This window comes from Terrapene carolina, unplaced genomic scaffold (genome assembly GCF_002925995.2).
Source record: "Terrapene carolina triunguis isolate 2854851 unplaced genomic scaffold, T_m_triunguis-2.0 Scaffold374, whole genome shotgun sequence".
Taxonomy (NCBI): domain Eukaryota; kingdom Metazoa; phylum Chordata; order Testudines; family Emydidae; genus Terrapene; species Terrapene triunguis.
The window spans coordinates 1,263,889-1,280,602 of NW_020664725.1; the positions used below are offsets into that span (position 1 = coordinate 1,263,889).

The 16,714-nt window shown below is 50.4% G+C and overlaps 1 protein-coding gene across 1 annotated transcript in view; it reads right to left on the minus strand.

The window, feature by feature from the left end:
• SLC37A2 (solute carrier family 37 member 2) overlaps window positions 1–9,671 on the minus strand; it is a 37,334-nt gene extending 27,663 nt beyond the window's left edge. Inside the window, exons 1-4 of the mRNA XM_024211826.2 lie at window positions 9,598–9,671; window positions 7,939–8,074; window positions 4,157–4,233; window positions 1,987–2,153 (exon numbers count right to left, since the gene is read on the minus strand). Coding sequence (XP_024067594.1) covers window positions 1,987–2,153; window positions 4,157–4,233; window positions 7,939–8,074; window positions 9,598–9,608 — 391 coding nt within the window. The 5' untranslated portion in view covers window positions 9,609–9,671. The remainder of the gene's footprint in view (window positions 1–1,986; window positions 2,154–4,156; window positions 4,234–7,938; window positions 8,075–9,597) is intronic.
• Window positions 9,672–16,714: the final 7,043 nt, after the last annotated feature.

The window sequence follows — 16,714 nt, forward strand, 5'->3', positions numbered from 1 at the left end:
CCCCGTGGGGCAAGAGACACACAGGGTCAGATTGACAAGGTATCTAGGCACCTAAAGATGCAGAGAGATACCTAAGAACATAAGAACGGCCAGACTGGGTCAGACAAAAGGTCCATCTAGCCCAGTGTCCTGTCTTCCAACAGTGGCCAACGCCAGGTGCTTCAGAGGGAGTGAACAGAACAGGGCAATTTATCGAGTGACCCATCCCGGTCATATAGTCCCAGCTTCTGGCAGTCACATGCTAGGGACACCCAGAGCATGGGGTTGCCTCCCTGCCCATCTTGGCTAACAGCTGTTGATGGACCTATCCTCCATGAACTTAGTTAATTCTTCTTTGAACCCAGTGATACTTTTGGCCTTCACATCATCCCCTGAGTTCCACAGGTGCCTAACTTGGACACTTTTGTACATCCCACTAGGCACCTCTCTGCATCTTTAGGTGCCTCAATCCCTTTGTAAGTCAGGGCCTGGCCCAACGTTCCCTTTAGCTTTGGGGTCCCCATACATCAGTGGGTAGCAATCACAGCAGCGCACCGCGTGAGGATTCTCATGGAATCTGACTGGGAGGCTTTTCCCTTAGGTGACCCCATGTACCCCAAAGAGCTTTGAAAGCTGTCCACACTGTAAGATACCATGCCTCCAGCAGAGATCTTTGTGGCTGCAACGGGGCATATGAGCTCCCAGGAACTGCCCTCTCCTCACTGCTGTCCCTGCTTCACTTCTCTGGATGTCAAGAGGCTCCATTGTAAGAGTTCAGCCCTACAGCAGACAGCTTCCTGGATTCACATGGCTGCAAAAGCCCCACACAGCAGCTGCGACATGCTAAGCTTGGAAGTGGGCCCCAGCTTAGCGCAGCTTTCCCTATGGCTAGCTCCCATGCTGCTGATTTACTGCTCTGGGTGCCAGCTGGAAAGACGCTCAGCAGCTCACCAGCGTGTGCCACCATGGAGAGAGGCTGCCAGGGCCCGAGGTGCACATGCTAAGAGGGATAAGAGACTTTGCAGTCACTCCCCTCGGGCATGGCTCTTCTAGGACCTCATGTTCCCTGGACAGCCAAACCCCTTTCCAAGGTTTTCATTCGTATTATCGGCCCATCATTTTCTAGTGTTTCCCCAGAGAGTCTCCACATGGCCACGCAGCCCTGTACTATAGAGGACAGTCCCATATGGACCCCCAAAGGTAGACAAGCCTTTCAAGCTCTAAAGTCAAGAGATAACACTGACTTCTGTGCATGAGAACCGCCCCGACACCACCTACTGTTTCCACACAGGCCGCTGTACAGGACTTTGGAACCAGGGTCTTTAGCTCAGTAACAAATCTTGGCTCTTTCCATAGATTGCCTGTGCCCAGGTTATCCTCACTCAGAATTCATCAGCTCAACGAGATATTGTAGAATAATCAGTTTTTGGTCCATCAAGAGTCTTCTCTTCACAGTTAGAGCTCTGCCAGCTAGCTCTGATTAACACTGATCTCAAACACACCCATGAGACTAGCATCATTTGTAAAACCCAATTCCTGGGGAGAGTACTCTGACAGCCTGAATCCACAGCCCATGGATATGCTCCAGCACCAACTGGTTCCATCTGCCATTTCCACCAATGCTCCTGCCAGGGAACCTGCTCGCTGGAGGGTTCTCAGACACCAGCACAAAGGGGACAGCGCCCTGCCAGAGGTCAAGCCAATCCTGAAGGGAGGTTTCAGCGCCATTCACCAGCTACGCCAGTGTCCTAGAGCTGAAGGGCTTTAGATGCCAGCCCTAAATATTGAATACAGCCAGTTCTCTCCTCGTCACTATGGAGGGCTGGCATGGGGTCAGCAATGCTGCACCTGGTACTGTTCTCCCTGCAGAGGCTACTGGGAAGCTGTCTCCCTCTTTGCCACATTCTGTATCCACCTTCCCCGCCCCCAGGCCAGCAGAATGCTGCAGCACAGCTAGTCTTCCAGCAGGAGGTTGTGATGAAGCATCTAGGCCCAGCTCACACTCACATTCAACGAGGAACAAGAAGCAGACGATTCCCATGATTGCAATGATGATCCCAGGCACGATGAAAGACAGGCCCCAGGCTGACGAAACCCACACTCCAGCGATCAGGGACCCCAGGATGTTTCCTACCGAGGTATGGGAATTCCAGATGCCCATGATCAGACCTCTCCTGGTGAAGGATAAGAGAGAAACCATTAGTACAGCATTTCTGCAGTGCTTGCCAGTTATGACCATTTATTGGGATAGACTCTAGTGGATATGAGACGCTTCCCTGCAGGCCCTCAATGTCCTGCCATTTCCTCCACACCCAGGCCTTATACCGCAGCAGCTAAGAAAGGCTCAACAGGATTCCCAGCTCAGCTGATGTGGGCAAATGGGCGTGCAGGGACCAGGGCACATTCTCTCCTGTTCCAATCAGCAATGCCAATTTGGGGGGCGGGGGAGAAGCAGAGGGGATTTGGCCAGTGGGCATGAACATGGCAGAGTCCAGTAAGAAGTACCCTGCACCAAAGACTGGGCCAACCTAACCCAAGAGGGAACATGAGAAAGCCGTTGCTGTATATCCTCCTCCCTAGGAGGAAGGGCCCACAAATTTGGGGACTGAGCCTTGCTCATGTTTTTCCAAAGTAAGGGCATGCATTAGTGATGTGACTGTGTGCAGCTCCCACTATTGCTTGAAATGGACAATAATGGGCCAATAGTTCGTAACCAGCAATTTCACTCTGGGTAGCACCATTCCTATATACCGCGAGGGCCCAAACACATCACAGCTTAGCAACAGAGATACAGTTAAAGCAGTAATCCAGGAAAAGCCAAAACTAGGGGACATGCGCAAGCCAGAAGAGACGGTCACAGCTACGGACTTTCAGCTGTAAAATCAGAGAGAGGCAAAGATCCAGGAAGGCTGCTACAGGTGGCAGTATCAGCAAAGGAGAAGCATGAACAATGGTGTGACTGTGAAGCAACGTAAGAGGCCCATGATCAGAGGAGAGCTGGGCTGCTTTGAGTCCATGGAGTTTTAAAAACAAGGAGGGATACCACAGAACTGGCTCCCACACGAATGAGTAAGTGTTTAAGGATGGGCTCCTGCTCCGTATGCGCAGAAGGGGATGTTGCATTCTGCAGAGGCTGGAAACTGGCATGCTAAGGAAGGGAGCTGCAGCAGTCAATGGAGAGAAAATGAAGGCCTGGATGAGGACTGCAGCAGAGGGGCTCCTGGCAGCAGCGAACACAAGCAGGGGGGAGGGCGGAATATGCCGATTTACAGCCACAGAAACAGGGAAGGAAGAAAATTCTCCAAATCCAAAGTTATGGCCAGTGAGGACAAGTGGGGGGCTGGCACCATGGGGAGCAATGGCAGAGATGGGCTCTTGCGTGACCAGTTTGTGAAAAAAATTAAAAAAAAAATTAAAATTAATGGAGATATCCTGTCTCCTAGAACTGGAAGGGACCTTGAAAGGTCATCAAGTCCAGCCCCCTGCCTTCACTAGCAGGACCAAGTACTGATTTTGCCCCAGATCCCTAAGTGGCCCCCTCAAGGATTGAACTCACAACCCTGGGTTTAGCAGGCCAATGCTTAAACCACTGACCTATCCCTGTGTGTGCTCATCACCCCATCTGATCATGACAGAGGGCCCAGCAGGTGCAACACATATGATCACTAGTTGCTGACATATAAAACAAGGTGGCAATGGCTTATCAAGCCATTGCTGGGTAAACAAACATTCTTCTCAGCACCGATGACTTACCAAGACAGGCCCTGAGTGCTGGAACACCTCAGGAATCTCTGCCCCAAAGCACTGACGGGCAGCTATGCGGAGTGGAAGGAACATAGGGAGATATGCAGTGTGCACAGAGCTTACATTGGCAAACGGCTCAGGGTAGCTGCCTCTTTAATGGTGCTACCATCCTCGCTGGGAAGCCTCAGCATTTTAGGGTCTCCCCTGCCACACAAAAAAGCTGTATTGTAGGACCTTGTGTGAGTTTCAGGCCAGGCCTCGACAGCGCCACCATGACCATAAACCAAAGTTAGTGCACAGGTTTCTGTGCTGGGTGTCGTTTCCTGCCCCCGGCAGGGTGTGAATCAGGCACTTCCTCAGGGGACGGGATTAAGCAACAAACACTTGAGCGAAGCCACAACAAAAAGCTTAAGAGATGAAGAAACAGACTCACTTCCCCTTTCCGAACCAGTTCCCAACGCACGTCACCACGGATGGCCAGCCAGTCGTCTGCACCAAACCATTGCAGATCTAGTGGGGAGAGAGCAGGTGTGTCAAGAAGCCATGCAATAGAGTCACAGTGTCAGACTGTGCTATCCCCTGCCCCCGTCCCTGGAAAGGTCAGTCCTCCTCTAGGACAGAGGTATTCTCATTAGCCCACCACACATATCCACCACCCGAATCAGAAAGAAAGTAGTGCCTGACACCCTGACCATGCTCAGGCCATTCACACCAGCCAGCTTCCCCAAAGGAGAAGGAGAAAGTCTGTCTGTGGTGCCCAAGTTAAAGGCATGCCAGTCCCACTCTCTCCATGCAGTGGCAGGGAAGGCCAATGAGTGGTGCAGGTACACTTTCACCCATCCAGTAAAGGGAACTATGCAGGGCAGGTTTCAGAAGCGCTACAAGGACATTCATGGAGCTACCATAGGAAGTAGGCCTCCATCTGGATGGAGCTGCAGGCATTCACTGCAGAGGGACATGACATCCACTAGCTCCTGTTGTCTCCATGGAGCTCTGCTTGTAGTGGAAGAGGCTGTTTCCTTCACTAAAGGGAAACACTGCAGTGCTCTTTGGAAAACACCAGTCCCTGATTCCAAAACGGTCAGGCCAAAACCAGAAGCCTGAAGTTCAGATCCCAAGTGCATATTTTGACTCCTAAACAAAGTGGCTGATTTTCAAACATGCTGAGCACCCAACAGCCCCCTGGTAATTCAGCACTTCTGACAAGCCAAGACATTTATTCCAGAACCCAAATACAGATTTGGCAGATTAACTTTAGGTTCCTGCTTTTGAAAAGTGTGGCCTTAATCCTCAGAACCCCTCGCCCCATGCAGTAGGCTGGAGGTGTGCAGAAGCAGGGAGCTTGTCACTTGCCCAAGGTCATGCAGCGAGTCAAAGAGAGAGCTGGGATTAGAACTCCTAATCCCTGGCTCCAAGATCAACCCAATATTGCCTCCCTTGTGCCCAGGGCTGACTGCTCCAGCATGTCTGGGATGCTGAAAGCACCCAGGCTTTTCAGTGAGTAGCCGGTAAGATTTCCCTGCTGGACCATTTTACATGCATCAGGAACGTAATCTATTGCTGTACCCCACCTGAAGGCTGGGAATCCCTGCAGTGCCTAGCAATGCTTTCTCAGGCGTTCGGTGATATTTCTGTCTGAAAGTCATTCCAGCAGCAGAACTTTCCATTTAAGTTGCCCTATTTCAATACCACAGCGTTTTCCAACTGCCCTCACCACCTAGGGAGTGAGGAGAGCCTTGGATCTAAGGCACAAGATTATTGAGAAGGTTCTCAGTCTGCCACTAACTCGCTGTGTAACCTTGGACAAGCCACTTCTCTCTGCTCCCTAGTTTTCCATTGGTAAAATGGGGTTAATAAACCTGACCCACTTCACAGGGAGGCTGTGAGGCTAAACTCGTTAAAGTGTAGAAGGTGCATCAAGTCAGGCTCAGCATCCCAGTCACTCCTGTAAATAAATCCAGAACCACCCTGAGACATGAAAACAGGTGTCTGAAAGCACTGGGAGTAGGAGATGGTTGGGGGGGGGGGGGTCTCTGCACTTAGAAGGAGGCCTATGTTTGAAGCGCAAAATCCTGACCCATGACCCAGCCCAAACATCCACTTAGGAAGCATTGGCATGTCCAAACACAAAACGTGAGCAGTACACAAATGAGGCCTTTAGCCCAGGCAGCTGCCCTCTGCATTCCAAAGCTGCAATTAAGGTCTGCACTGCTGGTTGGGAATTCATCCTTTAATAGGCAGTAACAGCCAGGACCCCACCCAGGGCCCCACCAATAGCCAGCTCGTTGTGAAATGCTTCCCTGGCGTTGCTTGAGAGAACAGAATCCCTGCCAGCAGCAGCAGCTTTGCGGAAATCTGAGCCGCTTCACCGCAGCCCTGGAAGTCAAGGTTTTTCCATTGTGAGGGACGGCGCCTCAGTCTGCAGCCGGGATAGTTTTGGGAGTCAAGTTTTGCTGCACCCCACGTCAAAGTGGCAGGTTTGACGGCATGTTTCTTATCAGAGAAACTGGAGCAGGAAACTGGAACAGGAGCCTGCAATTACAGGTTCAGGAAACGTGGCTGTTGCCAGTAGGTTACATTTCATCAGCACTTGTGCCAATTGCCTCTGGTACAGGCTGTCTGGTGAAGCAGAGATTTGCAGGGCTGCATCTGGGACATCAATGTTCAGAAATACCCATATTTCCTGCTACTTGCTCTCCATTGGCAATAGACAGGGCTAGAGGGTCAGGGAGATTTCCCGACACTCCTGTAACGTAGCACATCTAGGGAACTTTTACAGGTTGTTTTCTGTTAATAGGCCCCTCCGTTTCCTGTTCCTACCTGAGCAGGAATGAGAGTACTTGGCACAGAGGGGTCTGGGGTGCACCATCTGGACCCCAGATGAAGTGCCTGAGATAGCAACGTTCTTCTGAACAGAGTTATTTAGCTTTTGGTTTCTTCCAGTGGTTCATAGCAAGAGGGTGTGAGGAGGGAATCTGAAGAATAGGGACAACACTTTTTTCCTCCAGGCCCTATCAGCTTGCAGAGAATATCTGTGCAGCCTACTCTGGATGAAATCAGAGTGGAGGAGATGAACATCTCTCTGATCCTGAAGGAGACGCAGCCTTGCACTGCTCTGTAGCCTGGGTCTCCCTCAGGTAACACAGTCTGCCAGCTCTAGTCACTTGCTAGTTTTTTCCACACTGGTCATTCTGCTCCAGCCTGGCTGCTGTAAGTTTGGGAGCATTTCAAGCCTCCCATTTCTTAACATGTCCTAGGAAGTGCCCTGTTCTTGCTCGCACTTTGGAACAATCACATGAGAGAGAGCTCCTGGAGAATCCACTGCAGACGTCACACTGACTCAGGACACCATGGAAAGTTTCTGCACACTTAGGCGGATGCCTGGCCATGCCAAGAGTATCTGTTACCTTGCTTGTTCTTTCATACTGGGTGGGAGGGAGGGAAGAGAAACAGAACAGGTTTGTGGTTTGGCTTTGCATTCCTGGCTCTCTGGGCTGGTCAGAGGAACTGAACCCCAAGCTGGTTTAAGAGCAGGTTAGACAAACACCTGTCAGGAATGGTTTAGATTATACTTCGTCCTGCCACGAGTGCAGGGGACTGGACTAGATGACCTCTCGAGGTCCCTACCACTCCTATGATTCTATGATCACATCAAAGGCTGCAGAAGCAAATACTGAAAAGAACCCATCAGGCAGGACAAAGAGAAACTCCCGAAGTTACTGAGAAACTCACACAACAGCCTTTACTCCAAAGGATGCTGAGGATTCCCCTCGGGAAACTCAGCCTTTTTTAATGATCACACATTAGGCTGCTCCCATCAAACCAGGACATTTAATTACAGCTTTGCCGATGCACAGATTTAAGGCCATTATGATAAACTATTCTGCCCCCTTACACAAGGCAGGCCAGAGCTTCCCTCCAGTAATTCCTGCACTGAGCCCCATCACTCGTGGCTGAGCTAGCGCATAGCTTTTAGCAGGAAGTCCGATATGGTTTAAAGATTCCAAGTGGCTGAGAAGCACCATGTACCTGCAGAGGCGTTCCAAAGAAACTCTTGGCTTGCTGATTGCATGCAGACTCTTCAGAGGTATTGAACTCCCTGCTCTGCACAAGGAATTTCCACAGAGTGAAAATCCAGCCAATAGATTGCACCCAACGTTGTGGTCAGTTAAGCATTTCAGAACAGATGGTAGGTGAAGGCCAGGGACTCCTTACCTGGATGATGATGTAGTACCAGAGAACGTGGATTTCCCAGAAGTAGGCCAGGCCAAACAAGGCAGTGAACATTCCACTCAGCACCATCCCTCCTGACAGGTAATAGCGCAGTGGGAGGCGCTCACCAAAGATGCCGCTGCACAGAGGAGGGGGAGGAGGGGAAAGAGCATTAACAGCCACCCACATGCACCCTGCCAGCTCAGCAATGCTTTACACAAGGGCTGGGACGTGCTTATGGAAGGCTACAGCCTTCTCAGCTCTGTGAAATGCGAGGCCCATCTCTGCATGCAGCAAGGCTGAGGGGGCTGTCTGAACTCCAGAGACACAGAGCTACTTTCCTCCCAAGCAGGAACAAAACCCAGAACCAAACCCAAAATGCCATCCTGATCCTCTCACCCCTGAGCAGAATGAGCCTTAGATGCGGCCTTCTATCTCTTCACCATGGCATCTTCCTAATGTTCAACTCTTCGAGTCCCCCTCCCCTCTCAATGGCTCTGGTTGTCTCGGTGTGGAGTGCTGGCCAGTGCTGAAGTCATATCTTACAGGCATTGGGCCAAGTTATCATTTATGTGCTGTGCTGGCTGAGGCCAGGTGCCATAAGTCACCAACCCAATGCAGCGTCCCCAGGACAGACCTAGTATGTGGTCTCCTCCCAGCTGCACCCAGACCGGAGACCAGCCCGCCATCCCACTCAGCCCAGATCAACACAGAAACCAACCTGACCTCTCAAACAGGCTGGACACATTTCAGATACAAACCCCTGAAGCTGCCGTCACAAACAGCAAACTGATAAGAAACCTGCTAAAGTGTCCACAGCCTGTAGCACCTGTGATGGATGTTATTTACCAAGCTGGAGCGCAAGTCATTTCTTATGCCCACAGGGTTATTTTCCGGGGTAAGGGAAGGGCAAACGCCACCCAAAATCATCATCATGACCCAACAGCAAGCTCCAATAGAGGGAAAAGTCAGCATTCTAGGAACAGAACAAGGTGGCTGAAATTCCAAGCTAGGGCTACACCGATTCCACTGGCAGCGATAGCCAGAGTCTAAGGGAAAGGGAAGGGTCTGTACAGACCAGTCAGCTAGGGCGCTTGGAATCACTGGGCTGAAGCAGGCAAGAGAAATGGGGATCAATTTATTCTCAGTGCCGGGAGGCCAGTTCGAAGTTTGTCTTCCCTTCATCTTGCTTGACAAGAGACATGACCAAAGAGCACTGGTGCTGCAGCTTTCTGCCAGGGTCTAGCTCCCTAAGGGACGTTCCACTTCTTAACAATCAGTCATTGGCATTATGCAGCACCATTCACCCAACACATTCCAGAATGGTTTACATCAGCTTCATGCATCACTGAAATGCAGCCACTTCTGGGGTGCAAGGTAGCAACATCGGCTATGCTACATGTCCTGTGCTTTTGAGGCTACCAGGGACATGTAGGAAGCCAGAATCAGACTGTCTGGCCCAGCTTTTGTCCAAGACACCATCATTGAGCCAGGGAAAGATACCACCCCGACGCAAGAGCCAGTACACCTGTTGGCAGCTATGCAGTTGGAAAGCTCTCATGGGGTCTGTGGAATGGAGGTGATCACAGTGAGGCATCTGGGGGAGGATTTGAGATGTAACCGTCTCCTCCCCACATGCTGGTGGTGCTCGGAAGTCCATACCTGATAAACATTCCAATGGCATAGGCAACCAAGAAGGCATTGTCCAGGCCACCAAAGAGCTCTTTGTAGTTAGCCTGATCTGGAAAACAGGTGACAATAAATTAAAGGAGATGTCCTATCTCCTAGAACTGGAAGGGACCTTGAAAGGTCATAGAGTCCAGCCCCCTGCCTTCACTAGCAGGACCAAGTACTGATTTTGCTCCAGATCCCTAAGTGGCCCTCTCAAGGACTGAACTCACAACCCTGGGTTTAGCAGGCCAATGCTCAAACCACTGAGCTATCCCTCCACCCAGAAACCAGCATGTTAAAGAGCAACAGGCTGGAATAGCAGGACTCCCAACTGCAGTCTCTGCCCACTCTCCCCACCTCAGCACCGCAGGGATGCTTCAAGACCTGGAAGGTGGGCTTGCTGCTAGCTATATTTTCAGGGTTTAAGCCTATATTTTAGAGAAGCCCAGCATCTCATTCACATCCACAGGGGATATTGCTCTCTCCCACTCCCGCCCCAATGCAGGTTACCGCTTTGTGCTCCCAGCAAGGCTCAGAGACCCTCAGAGCTGAATTGCCGAGTGCCTCACTCACTGCTTCAGGGATCAGATTTTTAAGAGTAGAGCAGAAGCTTGTGTATTTAAACATTACCTCACTGCTCTTCACCCCACACCCCCAAAAACAAAGTATAATTATCCTCATCTACCAAAGAGGACTGAAGGTACAAAGAGGGGATGGGACAATGCAGCAGAACTGGGATTCAAACACGGGACTTTGCCTCCTGAGCTCATTCCTCCAGGCCAGTGATTCTCAACCAATGCGACAGGAAAGGAATGAGGCATTGACTACGTTCTTACAGTCTACAGCACAGAGGCTCTCACTCCCACACCTCCTGACCCTTCAAGGGGAAGTGTTCTCGGTCAACCTCTCAGCATGCACCGACCACTCCATTGGCTTGGCGCTGTACGCATGGCGATGCTTTTCACACTCTTTTACAGTAAATGTAAGAGAGTTTCAAAAACGTTACTTTGAGTAAGGGGTGCCCGCCTGAAAAGGACGAGGAGCATGGTTCTAGGCCGTGCTAAGCCGCACTGCTTTCAGAAACGACGCCTTCTCTGAATGCCAGGACACCCCAATATGGTGCCAGCTCTGGCGGCTTCTGTTACATGCCTGTTTTCCACTAGGCACCTGCCCTTTGTACCGGGGACAGGAGGCAAAAGCGCACTGGGCACTGCTCAGCTGGTTAATGGCCTCCAATTGGCTCTGATTAGCAACTGCCAAACCCAGGTGCTCCGGGAACCCGACCCTCAGCTAACGTGCTAATGAGACTCATAAGTACGTTGTAAACACATTAAGGCTCCTGAGTAAGGTCATTAATCACGTTACGAATCTATTTGCCAGAGCACTGCCAATTCTTAATATTTGATCGGACTTCCTGGGGTCACAGTCTAGGGCGGAGGCACACAGGCTCAGTCATGGCTTGCTCTTGGAGAAGGGGCTGGGGCCCCAACAGGCAATGCAGAGGCACTGGAAATTGCTGGCCCCGAGGGCTACCCAAGCAGCACTCCTACAAAGCCAGGGTCGCAGCAGCAGCATGGGGAGTGTGGCAGAGGGACATGGACAGGCTAGGGGCAGATAATGAGGGCTCCCAGCCAGGCAGACTGAGCAGTCTCTGTAATTTCTGCCCAACCATTAGAGCCTCCCACCCAAACACCTTCCTGGAGACCTTGGACCAAGTGACTTGCAGCTATCTGGGCACTGAGCTCAGAGGTGAAGCTCTCCTGGCTGTCCCCGGCACGTGAGGGAAGGGAGCTGTGCTCGCCTGCGCTCTTTGCAGCTCAGAGCGCAGCCGTCCAGAGGAGCTGGGTGGGAGGCCCACGGCACTCAGTCAGGAAGCTCTTACCAAAGGGAGCCCAGTCACACCACGTGGTGCTGTTGGTGCCATTGGGGGGAATCCTTCCCGGAGAAGAGCAGTTGGTGTGCAGCTCGCTCTGTGGACCGAACAAGGAAAGAAAAGGCTGAAGAGTCCAGGTCTCCTTCAAAAGGCATCTTCACACAAGAACAAGAGGCAGCTCCCGCTTCTTGTTTCCCTCCTGCACACACTCACACTGCCCACCCCACAGCCTGTCCCCAACCCAGCACCTCCCAGACATCCCCCCCCCGCCCCCATGTGCTCTCTGCTTCTCCATGCCCTCTGGCTACCCCGCCCCCACCAGCTAGTGCCTTTTAAGCACCCTTGGTACCTAGGATATCTTGACTGAAGTCTCCCTGATGCTGCTTGTCCATGTTTCAGGCACCAGGAATGGTATTGAATACCCCTGTGTGAAGGTTTGAACCTACATGACACAGACCCTCCTCAAGGGAAAAGCCTTGCCAGAGTGACTGAGGATCTGAGAAGCCGCCCGAAGAGAGAATCTGGAGAACTCTTCTTCCTGACCCTCGCCCAAACATCTCTTAATAAAGCGCACTAGGATGAGACACTAGTGCGCCAGGCCAATGGCTGCAAGCAGCTCACTGCTGGCTGTGGAGGTAATGGTGAGACCAGGCCATTGGCAGGGTGCAGGTACTGGCGCGTGGGGTGGGCCGGGGGCTGCAATGCCATCAGACTCATGCATTAACAGTGGGTTGGGGAGCTGGCCAGAACAGGACTGATTACAGAAGCAGAAATCTCATCTCATCTCATGAGCATAGGGCCACACTACGTGTTACGCTCCAGGTACAGCACTTACCTTCACAATGCTAATGGGTTTGCGAGAGAGATGGAAACTGGCATAAAACAGGAATGTCAGCACAAGCGTTAGCCCCCGATACCTGAGTGGGGGAAGAACAGGAAAACAGCCCAAGTGAGCGAGACAAGGCATTAAAATGGAGAGGAGCCATATCATTAGCACCAGGGTCAGGGATACAGACTGTGACTGCGCTGCTAGTCACTGCTCTGCCATGTAAGAGCTGGGGACAAGCCTGACCCCTTTCCCCACCATCATGGAGCAAGGAGACTCTGTGGACACATGGGCAGGATCCTACCCACAACCCTGACCCACAAGCTGGAAGAACTCCACTTCCCATATGTAGAGGTCCAGGGGAGCGTGGCCTGAACATGGCACTGGCTCCACCTTAAGTGGGTCTGAAACAAGCTTCCACCCCATTCCAGAAACCCTCAGCTGACTGGCGCACCACTTCTTTCATCACACCCCTGGGACTGCAGAGGCAGGTTACTGGTGGGATTGGGCCATAGAAGTTACATAGGTGAAAGAGACACAGATGGGCTTCTAGTCAATCCACCCACCTATGATGCTAGGTGGAACAAGTTAGTTCCAGCAATCTCTATATTTAAATTCCGTAACTGGTCCCATTCTAAGAGATTCTTCTGACTCTGTTTGAGACGTTCTCACACCCATTTGCAGAAAGCCTTTGATATTTAGCAGTAGAAATTCCTTCCATGACACAAATGCCTTTTTTCCTTCTCCCATAAATTTCAGTTCAGCATTTCATGAGCTATAAACCGTTCAGTCTCCATTCCCCTTCCCACACTCCTCAGGGAAGTGTTGTCATCAGTTATCATCTAGGAAGGCTGCCAACACCCGACTCACAATGCCACGGTGGCAGCAGACATGCTGAGAGGGCCTGGAGCTGCAAGAGCAGCTGTAAAATTGACGGTTGGTGATGTGGGGGTGGGGAACATGCGTGTGGAGGGGAGGGAAAAGAGAGCAGAGCTGCCTGGATTCAGCATCTGGCCCCAGGGACCCATTTCTCCCTCCCTTGGGGACACCACATTCAGCCGGTGCGCCCCTAACTTCCAGGGGTGGGGAGAGAGGAGTACCCCATCCTCCTACACCTCCTCAGAGCCAGCAGTCCACACCTCTGAGAGAAAACAGCCTTCTCCTGCTGCCAGCTAGTATAGCTAGTCCACTAATTCAGGTGATAGAAGTCTGCACTGCAGAAGGCCCAAGGTTCAAAGCCCACTCATGATTCATCATGAGAGACTGTTCTAGTCATAGCTATATCATTTGCTTTTATTTTTTCCTCTCCAACTTTAAAACAAAAAACTGCACACACACACACACACACACACACACACACACACACACACGTTAAATAAAAAACTGCATTTAAAGAACATTTCGGTTACAGAGTAAAAGCGCCCAAAAATTAGGAAATGCAAGATTTATTGCTGCCCAAGCAACCTTAGTTTGGTGCCCTTGTGCATACGCACTAGGATACAGTCTTTAGTTCCACGATTACATGCTAGTTTTTTTCCACAGGACCCTGCCTCATTCAGTGAGGACAGAGGCACAAGAGAATGAAGTTAAGGTTATGTGGACAACTGTAAATCAGGTGTCTCCTAACTTTTGAGTGCTTGATGTAGTAACCTAAATAGCTTTGAACAGGTTTTGTCTGTTTGTCTTTGGTTTTTGCCTGTAAAATAAATATCTATATTTTAGTAGCAAACAAAGGTGATCAGGATCGGGGCCCCATTGTGCTGTCCAAACAAAGAAAGACAATCTCGGCCCTGAAGGCTCACACCATAAAGGCACAACAAGAGAAGGGAAGGGGAGGGGAGGGGGCAGAATTGAGGATGCGAGCAAGCAAAAGAACCTGGTGACCAAGTCATCCCATCAGATGGGTGGTATTTCAGGGGAGGATAAAGCTAGGGAGGAAGGGGAGTACAGAAAGGAAGGGGAGAGGAGTAGTCACAGCTTGTCACCTGCCTAGCTTTGATCGCCATCAGGGCAAGGGTTAGTCTGGAGCAACCTGAGAAGGTTTTGATAGAGGCTGCTTGGATTTTACCTAGGAGATTCCCCCCACCCTTCCAACCACACGGGACAATGGGAAACAGCCCAGAGGTGGGTAGGAGAGAAGCTGACTGGTGGGCAGTGAAGCCTGGGAGCACTGCCAGAAGGAAGGTGGGGATCCATGATATGTTAAGTTATTGGACCAGCTAAGCAGGATGGGATTAAGTGATGAAGGGCCTTAAGAAAGGTGAAGGCAAGAAGCTTGTATAGGTAAATGGGCGGCAGCGGAGGGATGCAGAGGGGGCTGACAGGGTCCAAGCAACAAGCCAAGGTGGTGATTTCAGCACCAACAGCACATACAGACATAAGGGGAGCAGGAGTGGAGCAGCCACAGCGGGACACACGGAGGCCTCGACAGGCATCTGGCTATGTGGGCAGAGAGGAAAGGCTGGATTTCAGAGATGTCCTATAAGGAAGTGCACATAGTAAGAGAACCAAAAAAGTGCCACCGTGGCCAAACAATGAAGAGCAGAGAGGCAAAAAGGCATCCTTTAAAAAGTAGAAGTTAAATCCTAGTGAGGAAAATAGAATGGAGCATAAACTCTGGCCAACGAAGTGTAAAAATATAATTAGGCCAAAAAAGAATTTGAAAAACAGCTTGCCAAAGACTCAAAAAGTAATAGCAAAAAAAAAAATTAAGTATATCAGAAGCCTGCTAAACAACCAGTGGGGCCAATGGACGATCAAGTTGCTAAAGGAGCACTCAAGGACGATAAGGCCATTGTGGATAAACTAAACGAATTATTTGCATCTGTCTTCATGGCTGAGGATGTGAGGGTCTGGCTCTGGTCTGAGTACCCAAGCATCTCGCAATACTTACCAGATAAGAAAGTATTCCTAACACAGGGGAATCTGGGGAGCCCATGGAATGGAATCAGACTGTCCATACTAACGGAACTTTGGCACCTCAAGCCGGAGCTTTGCCCTGACCTCAAGGCATGTTTTCCCAGGTGTGGATGCAGTTCACAGAAAGGCCTAATGTAAAATGGCACTCTCTATCCTCAGATATCTGCTCCCTGGGTGCAACAGAATCAAATCCGATTTGAGTGACAAAATAAAATAATTTATTGCTTTTTACTTCTTATTGCTCCACAGAGCAATAGGGGGGGGGGGGGAAATCTACTCCTTCTTGCGCATCAACACAATTGTTTGTGGAGTTCCAGCGTCACACCTACGCAAGCTCCAGAAGGTTGCCCAGGAGTCTCTGAGTGCAGAACTCAGCCTACGGAAACTTTATTGCAGCTAATGCACAAAGCAATCAGTACCCACTTTGACTCCCGGATGCCAGGTTGAATTTGCAGGGCTGGCAGTTAGAAGAGCCTGCTTTGAATTTGTAGATTGAATGCATTTAGCACGGAGCCTGATGGACAAAGATGGGATCACTGGATGACACACTTACTAAGACACGGTGTGACACACGTGGAATATTGGTCCCACCAGGGCAAGTTAATGGGCAGGGGGACATGGTACAGAAGCACCCACTCCCTACATATACAGATAGAGACCCAACCACTTGGGAAGAGGGCGACTTTTGATATGGTCTCCCACAGTATTCTTGCCAGCAAGTTAAAGAATTATGGATTGGATGAATGGACTACAAGGTAGACAGAAAGCTATCGGGCTCAACAGGTAGTGATCAACAGCTCGACGTCTAGTTGGCAGCCGGTATCAAGCAGAGTGCCCCAGGGGTCGGTCCTGGGGCCGGTTTTGTTCAACATCTTTATTAATGATCTGGAGGATGGGATGAATTGCACCCTCAGCAAGTTCACAGATGAGCAAAAAAAAAAAAAATTTAAATACATCAAAAGCAGAAAGCCTGCTAAACAACCAGTGGGGCCACTGGACGATCGAGATACTAAAGGAGCACTCAAAGATGATAAGGCCATTGCGGAGAAACTAAATGAATTCTTTGCATCAGTCTTCACTGTTGAGGATGTGAGGGAGATTCCCAAACCTGAGCCATTCTTTTTGGGTGACAGATCTGAGGAACTGTCCCAAATGGAGGTGTCATTAGAGGAAGTTTTGGAACAAATTGATAAACTAAACAGTAATAAGTCTCCAGAACCTGATGGTATTCATCCAAGAGTTCTGAAGGAACTCAAATGTGAAATTGCAGGACTACTAACTGTCATCTGTAACCTATCATTTAAATCAGCTTCTGTACCAAATGACTGGAGGATAGCTAATGTGACGCCAATTTTTTAAAAAGGGTCCAGAGGTGACCCTGGCAACTACAGGCCAGTAAACCTCACTTCAGTACCAGGCAAATTGGTTGAAACTATAGTAAAGAACAAAACTGTCAGACTCATAGATTAACATAATTTGTTGGGAAATAG